Source organism: Prenolepis imparis, unplaced genomic scaffold, assembly GCF_030444845.1.
Source record: "Prenolepis imparis isolate NDT839.2.m4 unplaced genomic scaffold, iyPreImpa1.0 SCAF_47, whole genome shotgun sequence".
Classification (NCBI taxonomy): domain Eukaryota; kingdom Metazoa; phylum Arthropoda; class Insecta; order Hymenoptera; family Formicidae; genus Prenolepis; species Prenolepis imparis.
In genome coordinates, this window is record NW_028141205.1 from 37,698 (window position 1) to 49,916 (window position 12,219).

Sequence of the window (12,219 nt, forward strand, 5' to 3'; positions counted from 1 at the left end):
TTTTAGAATGCATTATATTTATGATTAACTTCTGTAAAAAAATTTAGAGATCGATGAAATGAATCAATCTGTTGGGTTAGTACAAATTTATATTTGCTTCGTATTAAACTTATGAATTTTCTGAATAAGTAAAGAAGAAATCGTTGTTTCTTTTAAAGTATTACAGAAGTATCTGTGAGATAATTGTCATTAATTTAGTCTTACATATGAATTATCTTGTTTTACATCTCTTTGTCGTTATAATTAACTGAACAGTTAGACATTTAACTATCATTGATATTATCTAATGATATATAAATACTAAATTTTGATAAATCAATGTTTATGTATACTAATATAAACATACATATACTACATATATTTGAAACATATATTTCATTATTTATATAATATATACACATTTATATATATGTACATACACGTTTGTATGTATGTAAGTATGTATGATATTCCTGTCATAAATATCATTAAATAATTTTTTCGGATATTATGGAAAAAATATTTAGAAGCGAACCAATAGTTTGTAGTATAAATTCATCATTACAAATTACTATATTTTTAAATAATGCTTTCAAATTAAAAATGTTACTTTTGCTATCATAATGTAATAGGAAAAAGATAAAAGTATTATGCTCTTTCAAATATGTGTAACCGTGCAATGTGATTAACTCTGTGTTAATTTTGCTATTATATTGCTATAGTATTATACTTTATTTTTTTGATACTTTAATATATTTACATCCTTCCTTTTTATGATCCAGCAATAACAGAATCGATGGACATTTGTCTTCTTTTTCACTTGAGGTACGCTATGTAAATATATACATTTCTATTATTTATATTTTTGTAATTGTATCACAATGTTCGAAATGACATATTTTTATAATTATAAATAAATTAAAAATATTCCGATTAAAATTCAATGATATGATTCGTTTATGTGTATATAAATGTGTTTGAATTTGTGTGTATATGTGCATATTAATTATATGATTCTGATAGAGTGGTTATATTCAGTCTAAAATAAAAAACAAAGCGATGGATGACTTTTAATTTGAGAATTGTAGAAAAGAATATCAAGCCAAGATATATTAAGAGAACAAAATTATTTTACATTTGGATCAACCAGCGCACAAATTACACTGACACACATTAACATTACTGTAATAATTATTAATTTATTTTGTCGATAATGTCAGTTTTCTTTACGAATTGCTACATTTAATTGACGCGATGATACTTAATTTAAGATCGAATTGTTTCTTTCTCGACATATATTACTTTGTTATATTTGTGTTGTTTATAAAATTAATGCAGAATATAATTTCTTCATTGCCAGTTATCAATAACATATTATTGAAAAACATGTTAAAAAAAATTATTAATGCTTTAACACTTTTTAAATAAGATTATTATAAGCAACGATATTAATACCTAATTAATTTCAAACGTTTTATAAACCATATCTTATAAACGATAAGACAAAATTTTTAATCTTTTAACGTTTTTAAAAAGACAGCTCAGCAAAATAAATCCTCAATTACACAGTTTATAAAAGAATCAATAAAAAAGATTAATTATTTTCTATAGTTTTTTTTACGCTGACAGTTCCAGTCTCCAAATTATTCTGTTACAATATTTATTTAGGATGGTGTGATCAAGTCAAAAGATAGCTATAGATTTGTACAGAAAAATCTTAGACGACGAAAATGTACAAAAGACTGAAATCACATCCGGTTCAATTTCTCGTGCAAAAATTAAATCCGGCGACAATATGCGCGTGCGCCACATAATATAAATAAATAAAAGCAGCGACTACACAGTACTGAGGCACAAATAGACACAGAAAATTCGCCACAGTTTTGCTAAAGAACCAAAAATGGAGCACGAGGATTCAATGGAGTCTGATGGCCAATTTGGTAAGTCGAAAGATCTTTAACGAAATCAAACGATTTTGCTTCCGATTTCAAACAGATAATTAAGATATACAGCGCTAATACCTCTTTTGTGCTATATTATTTTTTAACATATTGTTCTGTAATTTTGTACATTTCGATATAATTTTGTGACCATTGCATATAACGAGTTTCGCGATTTGTGAGATTCAAATAAAACCGCGTACATTTTATTTCAAAGTCATTAATTATATTTTAGCGAATATTTTCGCGTTTTAGGTATACTAGAAATTAGTTTAATTTTAAGCTATGACTTTTACAGCGACTAAACAGAAAGTAATATTCGAAAAAATTTCAGAATTTTTGATATATAGAATTATTGCAGAATATAATTTCTTCACATTGTTAAGTATTAGTTATTACTATTAAATTTTATCAACAATAATCTACTGATCTCGCATTTTGCATTAATTCTGCTTGCTAAAAATATGAACAAAATATTGTTCTTCGAGTTCGGTAAGTATAAACGAAGTTTGAACATTTGTATTTCTCCTTCAATTATCATTATATGTATATTGTTGATTTGATCGTATTTCGAGTTTAAAATTAAAGAGATAATAAACATATATCTATGCGCACATACAAAATAATTGTCGAAAAAAATTTCAATACGTTATACTTTGTATTTAACATCTTTTTCGTTACAAATATTGTTAATATTGTTGTAATTAATTAACTAATTTTATTAATTATAATTTTATTAATTTTAATTATAATTATTTATTTAATTAATTAATTTTAATTATAATTATTTAATTAATTAATTAATTTTAATTATAATTATTTAATTAATTAATTAATTTTAATTATAATTATTTATTCAGAGCTTTCTATTTCCATAATATCTCTTTTTGCTTCATGTTTTTTCTTATTCATCTTTCTTCTATTTGTCAGAGAAATTAATGACGGAGGCACTTTTTAAGTTCTCGATCAAATGTCTGCATAAATATACGAAGATCAAGCCGAAGAATTTTGCCTTCAGTCCGCTTAGCATATATGAGGGACTTTTTTCGGTTTACCTTATGTCCAGTGGTGCTATCAAAGAGCGTATAAAACGTATCCTTTATTTAACGGAAGACCGCGAATATTATTTGATGGATATTACTAATTTTGATAAAAATGACGACAGCTTTGAAACGGAGTTAAACGCAGCGGTAAATAATTCTGACATTTTTGCATTAAATGAATGGAAATAATAATGGTGAAAGAATCAAAATTTGCATGCTACATTGTATTAAATAACATGTAAAGATATCTAGCAAATAAAACCCTTGCAAAATAATAATACAATAATAATGGCTACAACATAATAATAAAAATTTTTTAATAAGATCAAGAAACTTTGCTTATCAAATTATCTGCTAATTTTGATTTTTCAAAATATAGGTTAATTATATAGATTAATTTGAATGAAGTAACTTTGCGCGATTTTAGAATATAAAAAACAAAAAGATTCAACCTATATGAGTAAAAATGTGAATAAAACAATTTAGAAAAATGACAGAAGTCTTTTATTTAGGAATATTTTAGGAATATGAATAGAAATCTCACAAACATTTCCTCTAGGCAAATACATCTGCGGCTTCCCCTGATTGCGAGAATGAAAATATGTGTATTATTTCAAAAAGTAAATTTTCCGCAGACCCTTCACCGATGAACATCGTTTTCAACGGTGGATTCATAATCTTAGATAATATTATGGCGGAGATAAGTGGTATCAATAAAATAATAAAAAGTAAGACAAAGAATCATATTCGTGGTCCGGTGAAGTTAATGAGAAAAATATGGATAATATTTTGACGACTATACTGCGTTTCAATGTTCAAAAATTTCAAAAAGCTTGTCTATTTGACGCATCAAAAGTTCCGAGTATTCGTGACAAACGAAAGCGTAAAAACTGTGAGTATGTCTTCTTTTGATTTCAACTGTCTTTAATTACATATTATAAATCTTTTTTAATAATCAAATTTTTTTTCAATTAATTGTAAACAAAACATATTTTATAGACATAATTTATTTTGTAAAAAACACACCGCTTTATCCCTTTTGTCAATGAAATCGAGATGCAATTTTAAATGTTGAAAATATAGTTAATACTCGGGTACGCGTTTGTAAAAATATGCAAGAAAAAATTATGCACTTACAAAAAAAAAATTTTTTTTTAGTCTAATAAAAATTGCTGATTTCTATTGCTTTGCCACTTATTTCATTTTTTTTTCTTTCTTAACATCACATCAAAATATGTTTACACAAATGGTTCTTAATTGTTGAAAATGTAAAATATTATATGTAATTTGAAAAATGCTTTTTATTTTACTTGCCAAGATCGAATGTATTTCCGACTTTATTGATTCATGTATCTTGACCACTTTTCGTTATTCTCTACCTATATTTTCTACCTATATTTTTCCTTTTTTAGTTTTCTGTCGCAAATTACGGATGCTCGTAAGCGAGTATCCCTACAAGAATGGAAATGCATCTATGTTCGTGTTGTTACCTGCTTTGTTGATCCCAGACAACGATGTCAGAAAGGACACTAGCAACTTTGGTCTTCGCGATTTGATCAAACGATTGTCGACCGACGAGGGAATCCGCAAATTACGCAATCTGCTAGATGATAATACGAAAAGAGAAAATACAAAGTTCTCGTTTTGGCCGGTCTTCGAGGTAGAGAAAAATCTGAAAATTCGCGAGCTACTGCAAGCTCTAGGTCTGGAAGAATTATTGATTGCCGACACCATCGGTCTGGACAAATCTTTCGCGAAAGGCGAGCACAGGATGCATTTGGATAACGTCGTGCATCGAACTCACGTCAAGATCACGAAAAAGAACACCATCGCGGGAGCAATCACCTTATTTAACACCGGACGAGAGTCTTCTTCGAGCACCAAGATGCTCCAAGTGAATTACAGTACTCCGTTCGTCTGGCTGATTTATGACAAGCTGCATCAAAACATCCTCTTCGTCGAAACTTTCAATTAATTCGTCGGCTCCGTCCTCAGATTAAACAAACGAATATAAATTAAAATAATTTATTTAAAGGTACACACGAATCAGATGCATACTATATAAAGGGTTATTAGTGACAGATCTGTCATTATTGGAAAATGTTGTGATTATTGCAGCTATTTTTTTCTGTCGAGTCAATCTTTTGTTTGTTTAAGGCTCCTGCATACTCACTGCAGCCATCTTGAATTGATGACGTCAGAAGCGAGAAAATATACCATGAAAATTCTTGCGACTTACGCTAAAATAAAAATGTTTTTCAAAAAAATAGGGTTTGTAACCGATAGAACCGACTTGTAAAATATACCGAAAACTCTCCTTTTGTTTGGGTAAGCAATAAATAACATTGTATATGTTGAATTGAATTGAGCCTAATCAAGGACGAAAACCAGCTGTTTGACAGGTATCGAAATGAAATAAATATTTGCTTTTACATATTAAATTATAACAAAATGAGAGTCTTCGGTATATTTTAACACTATAACAATTACTTTAAAAATAGAAACACTGCACTAAAATGATAAATGACGCTGTAAGTCGCAAGAATAATTTATGTCATTTTCACGCTTAATAGTTTATAGTTTTGCCAAATGTGGCGCTGTTGGACAAATTTTACGGACTTGGCAATCGAGTATGCAGGAGCCTTAAGATGAATTATATATCGGGCGCGATATACTCTATGATCAAATTCTGTTAAAAATTTGGAGATTGAGAAATCAATTCGAGTCGGTACATATTTATGTTCGCTTGCTACTAATTTATGCATTTTTTTAAACTCGAGAAAAGGGAAGAGATTTTGTTAGATGCACTAATTTATTCTTGTATTTGAATTTCATTGTTTTATATAATTTCTTGCCGCTTTAATTAACTAAACAGAAGGACATACAGCTAACATTAGAAAGCGATGATATTATGTTTGGTGATATATAAATGTTAAATTTCGATAAACTAGTTATTAATATAATACACATGCATATACAAACATATACATATATACAATATATACATATACATATACATATACGTACATAAGTATTTATAATATATATACATTTATATATTATATATGTACATATTTATGTATGTATGTATGTATGTATGTATGTATATGCATAACATTTCTGTCATAAATATCATTAAATTATTTTTTCGGATTTTATGGAAGAAATATTTGGAAGCGAAGAAATAATTTTGTAGTCAAAATTCAACATTTATATTATTATATTTTTAAATAATGCTTATACAGTTTGTAAAAATGTTACTTGTGCTATCATAACGTAATACGAAAGAGATAAAAGTATTATTCATCTCCCAAGCATGTGTAACCACGTGCGATGTGCTCAACACTGTTTTAATTTTGCTATAATATTGCTATAGCATTGTACTTAATTTTTTTGATAATATATTATATCTATATCCTTTTTTTTATGATCCAGCAATAACAGAATCGATGAATATTTCACTTCTCTTTCACTTGACGTATGCTATATACATATATATGTATATACATATATATATAGCTGTCTATCTATTTTCTTATATTTTCATAATTGCCATCATCATGTACGAGATGACGTATTTTTGTATAATTATATATAAATTAAAATTCTTTTCATTAAAATCAAATATGTTTTGTTTATTTATATATGAATGTGTTTGTATTCGTATGTATATGTTCGTTTTAATTATGATTTTGATAGAACGGTTATATTCAATCTAATATCAAGAATTCAGCGGAAAGACGGTTTTTGATTTGAAAATTGTAGAAAAAAATTTCAGGCCAAGATATAAGACCAAAAGAACAAAATTATCTCACATTTGGCTTAATTATATCAGCGCAAAAATTACACTCACGCACATTAACATTGCGTAATAATATTAATTTATTTTGTCAATTTTGTGAGTTTTTTGACGAGTTGTTCTTTATATTCAACATGATGGTAATCAATTTAGGATTGAATTGTTTCTTTTTTAACCATCGACATATATTATTGTTATATATATTTCTATTTTATATCAAATTAATTGCATAATATAATTTCTTCATTACGAGTTATCAATAACATAATTATTAAAAAATTATATTTAAAAAATATTAATGCTTTATTACTATATTTAAAAATTATTATTAGAAGAAAAATATTAATACTATTAATTAAATCTAAACTTCTCATAAACGATAAGACAAAATTTTGAATCTTTCAACGATTTTAAAAAGACAGCTCAGCAAAATGTAGTATAATCCTCAATCATAAAAAAAAACCAAATAAAAAGAGTAATCATTTTCCACAACTTTTTCTTAACGCTGACAATTTCAGTTATCAAACTGTTCTATTATAATACTTATGTAGGATAAAGACCAAGTCAAAAAGTGACCCTAGATTTGTACAGAAAAAGACTTATAATCTTAAAGAAAAAGTCTTACAATTAGACGACGAAAATATACAAAAAACTAAAGTCACATTTAATATGTCGATTTAATATGTCGAACACAAAGATTCGGCGACAATGTACGCATGCGCCACTCAATATAAATATATCCAAAAGCGGCGGCTACACAATATCCAGACTCAAATATACGAGAGAAGTTCGCCACGGTTTTGCTACTGTATAGCCAAAACATGGAGCAGAAAATTCGACAGGAAGAAGTTGGTGAATCGAAAGATCTTTTACAAAATCAAAGAATTTTGGTTCCGATTACACAAATTGATAATTAAAATATGCAGTGCTAATATTTTCTTTGTGTTATATTAATTTTTAACTTACTGTACTTGTAATTTTGTATATTTCGTTGTTATAACGACCATTGCATAGTAAGTCTCGCGATTATGTAGATTCAAATAGAGTTGCGTACATTATTTCGAAGTTTGACGGTATTAACAATATTTTAGAAAATCGTTTCGCGATATAGGTATACACGAAATAAGTGTACTTTTAAGGTATAGCTTTCACTTCGTAGACAACTGACTATATACATATTTGAATAAATGTCAGATGTTTAAATATATAGAATTATTGCAGAATATAATTTCTTCTAATTGTTAAATATTAAATGTTACTATTAAATTTCATCATTAATAATAATCGACCGATTTCGAATTTTGCGTTTATTTTACTTGGTGGAAATATAATCATCATTTCAAGTTCGTTACATATTTAAAAAAGTTTGAATGTAGATATGTTAGTAAACATATGTAAGAATATATTTACGAATATATTTACGATTCCTCTATTCCTATTTCGATTAACAGTATATTAATATTTTTGAATTTATTGTATTTTAAATTCAAAATTAAATATAAGAAATAATAACAATTTTTCTATACACATGCAAAGTGTCGAGAACATTTTAATTACATCATATTTTGTATTAAACATCTTTTTGAATTACAATTATTGTTAATTGTTATAATTAATTTATTATTTTAATTGTAATTTATTTCGACTTTTTTTAAAATGTTTTTTTTATCAATTATGTTTAATTTTTTTATATTATTTATTCGTTAGAAAATATAATCAACGATGCGCTCTTCAAGTTCGCGATCAGAAGTTTGCGTAAATATATAAAGATCAAGCCAAAGGGAAATTTTGTCTTCAGTCCGTACAACATATATGAAGGACTTTTAATGGTTTACCTTATTATGCCAAGTGGTGTCATTGAAGAGCGTTTAAAACTTATTTTATATTTAAATAAATTCTGCAAACATTATTTAATATTAAATAATATTAAACTTTATAAATACTTCGATACACTCGGTGAGGTAAATAATTCTGACGCATCTTTGCATTAATAATGGAAATAATAATCATAAAAGAGTCATAATTTGTATGCTACTTTGTATAAAATAACATGTAAAGATTATTATCAAATTAAAATACTGCAACATTGAAGAATTTATTAAGTTGTAATAACGGAAACAAAAAAATAATAGGATATATTTTTAAGCGAAATAAGGATTCGAAACTTTGATACATCTTAAGTATGTCACTGAATAATTTTTTAATAATAAATCTTTAATGAAATCTAGACAAACCTAAAGTCACCTAATTTTGACTCTTTATATATGTAGATTAATTTGAATGAAGTCACTTGGCGTGTATTTTAAATTAATATAATGATTTAGATACACGTATAAAAATGGTAAATGAAACTATTTAAAAAAATAAAATAAAAGTATTTTATTTAGAAATGATTAAGAATCTTATCAACATTTCTTTCGATATTTTTGATTCTAGAATTCTGTCGTCCAAAATGCAACTGCGTGTTGTTTTCCAGAAAAAAAGTTTTCCGAAAACTCCATGTCGAGAATGACAAGAATTTTCAGCTGTAACTTTGGATATTTATTCGCAGATCAACCCGATGCTATTTTTGGGATGATAAAATATATCAATACAATAATAAATTCTTTTTGTCATAATTGGGTAAAATTAAGCGTAATAAGAAATAATATGGATATTGTTTTGATAATTTTACATAATTTAGAATTACAAACAAGGGTCATTCATTGGAACGATACAGACGAACCGACCATTCCTAACAATCAAGAGCGTAAAAGCTGTGAGCATGCCATTAATTTTACATGTTTTTACTTATTATAAATCTTTTATCAAATTTTTTAAATTAATCGAAACATATTTTCTAGACATATTTTATTTTGTACAAAACAAACCGCTTTATTTTTTGGTCAATGAACGGATAGTCGGGTACCCAAAGCAATATTAAATGTTAAAAATATATATCGAAACTTTCCATCTCCACGAACAAAATAGAAAGGATCTTTGTATTTGCAAAGCTTTTCATGTACAACGGGAAATAATTTTCGTTTCTTATCAGTTCTTATAAATAATTGTCGCTTTGTAATGCGCAATGACATAAAGATAGTACCCGGATGTATATATATCGATACAAATGTGGAAAAAGAAAAATTATGCATTAACAGAAAAGTTAAATTTTAGTAATAAAAATTGCTTTTAAATATTTAAAATTGTTAACGAAAAGATTTCTGTTTTTACCGTTGCCACTTAATTCGATTTTACATTTCTAAAATTAAATCAAAATACGTAAATGGCTTTTAATTCATGAAAATGTGAAATATTATATGGATTCTTAAAAGTGCTCGTTATTTTATAAGCAAGGGCGGAATATATTTCCAATTTTATTAATTCATTGATATATCTTGACAATTTTCTGTTGTCTTTTAAGTTCTAATTTCTTTTTTATTTTTTAGTTTTCTGTCACGAATTAAGCATGCACGTAAGCGAGTTCTTCTACAAAAACCGCATGTCGTTGTTTGTGTTCAGACCTGCTTCATTAATCTCTGACGAGTGGGTGGTCGAAGAGAACGCTACCAATGCTGACATGTATGCTATGATGAAACGATTGTCGACCGACGAGGGAATCTGCAAATTTCGGAATCTGCTAGATGGTCATGCGACATCAAAAAGTGATACAAACTTCTCTTTTTTGCCGGAATTCAAGGTAGAGAAAAATCTAAAAATCCATGAGCTGATCAAAGCACTAGGCGCCGAACAATTGTTGACGCCCGATAAGATTGATGTGGACTATTGCTTCTCGTGTTGCGAGGCCAGTTTGCAATTCGGCAATATCGTGCATCGCGCTCATGTCAAGGTCATGGAAACGAGCATCGTTGGCCGTGCCACCACCTTGATCTACACTGGGCAAGAGCACTCCCCGAGCACCAAGATTGTTGATGGAAATTGCAATTACCCTTCCATCTGGCTTATTTATGAAAAAAATAAACGAGAAATCCTTTTTGTCGGCGCTTTCAACGAATTCAATGAGTCCAATTCCTAGACGATCAAATACTAATTAAGTTCCGAGATTGACGAATCAAACATATTTTGTGAAACGGCTATTAATAAGTAATGGTTCTGTTATTATTGGCTAATGTTTTAATTATTGAAACTATATTTTTTTTAGAGTTAATTTGTTGTGTTTGGTTGCATTATATTTCGAGTGCATTATATTTTATGTTTAGCTTCTTTTAAAAATTTGGAGATCAATCTGTTGGGTTAGTACAAATTTATATTTGCTTCCTATTAAATTAATGAATTTTCTGAATGGTGAAAAAAGAAATCCTTGTACCTTTCAAAGTATTTTAGAAATATTTGTTAGATGATTGTCATTAATTTTTGCATTGGAATTTCATTGTTTTATATCTTTTTGTCGTTTTAATTAACTAACTAACATTAGAAACACAGTTGAAAAATTTGTGTTCTCTTGTTAAAAACGGTCCCCGTTAAAATTTTTGTGTTAAATATATAACACATTCATATGTTAATTTAACTTATTGTTGTTGCGATAATTGCACTGAAATGTTAAATTGTTAAAATAACTGAAAAAGTGTAAAAATAACACAATGTGCATCTATTTTTTATTTTACACAATAAATATGTTTCGTATTAATAGTGACAATATTTATCTGTTAAAATTTACAGAAAAGAAATGTTAATTTTATTTTATAATATAAGTAGAAATGATCAAATGTAAAATTAACATTTTTTTAAAATTTTTATATTGAAACTATGTTAATTTTACACAAAATTTATTTTAAGTTTACTTAAAGTTTGCATTTATTTTGTGTTAAAATATTAACACAATATTTGTATAATCATTTAACATATCCGTATTATGTTAAATTAACACAAAAATTTCTGTAGACCGTTTGATACATGCAATATTTGTTAAATTTGACAAAAATTTTTCAACTATGAAGCGTTAATATATATTATCTATATAATGATATATAAATACTAAATTTCGATAAACCAGTGTTTATGTATACTAACATAAACATACATATGTACATATATACGTATACACACACACACACATGTACATATGTATGTTTGTATGTATGTATAATATTCTTGTCATTAATATCATTAAATTATTTTTTCGGAGAAGAAATATTTGGAAGCGAAGAAATAGATTGTAATCGAAATTTAACATTATATATTACTATATATTTAAATAATGCTTACAAAGTTAAAATGTTACTTGTGCTATCATAATGTAATAAGAAATAGATAAAAGTATTTAGTTATTCTCTTTCAAATATGTGTAACCGTGCGATCTGCTTAACTCATCTGTTTTAAATTTGCTATAATAATGCTATAGTATTATACTTTATTCTTTTTTATATTAAATTATATTTACATCTTTTCTATTTATGATCCAGCAATAACAGAATCGATTGATATTTGACTCCTCTTTCACTTGAAAGAGTTTGTATGA

At 26.9% G+C, this 12,219-nt stretch overlaps 2 protein-coding genes across 2 annotated transcripts; both read left to right on the forward strand.

The window, feature by feature from the left end:
- Window positions 1–1,879: 1,879 nt before the first annotated feature.
- LOC145947137 (serine protease inhibitor 27A-like) lies at window positions 1,880–4,937 on the forward strand. Its single transcript, XM_083056915.1, has 2 exons — window positions 1,880–1,919; window positions 4,375–4,937. The coding sequence occupies exons 1-2, from the start codon at window positions 1,880–1,882 to the stop codon at window positions 4,935–4,937; spliced, it is 603 nt and encodes a 200-aa protein (XP_082913041.1).
- A 5,272-nt stretch (window positions 4,938–10,209) lies between these two features.
- On the forward strand, window positions 10,210–10,776 carry LOC145947138 (serine protease inhibitor 88Ea-like). Its single transcript, XM_083056916.1, has one exon. It carries the CDS (start codon window positions 10,210–10,212, stop codon window positions 10,774–10,776), a length of 567 nt encoding a protein of 188 aa, XP_082913042.1.
- The last annotated feature ends 1,443 nt before the right edge of the window (window positions 10,777–12,219 follow it).

Excerpts from the sequence above, each read along its gene's own strand:
- LOC145947137 (XM_083056915.1), top strand. The coding sequence starts at position 1,880 with ATGGAGCACGAGGATTCAATGGAGTCTGATGGCCAATTTG. Across the intron at positions 1,920-4,374 it reads GGAGTCTGATGGCCAATTTG|TTTTCTGTCGCAAATTACGG; the intron begins GTAAGTCGAAAG and ends TTCCTTTTTTAG.
- LOC145947138 (XM_083056916.1), top strand. The coding sequence starts at position 10,210 with ATGCACGTAAGCGAGTTCTTCTACAAAAACCGCATGTCGTTGTTTGTG.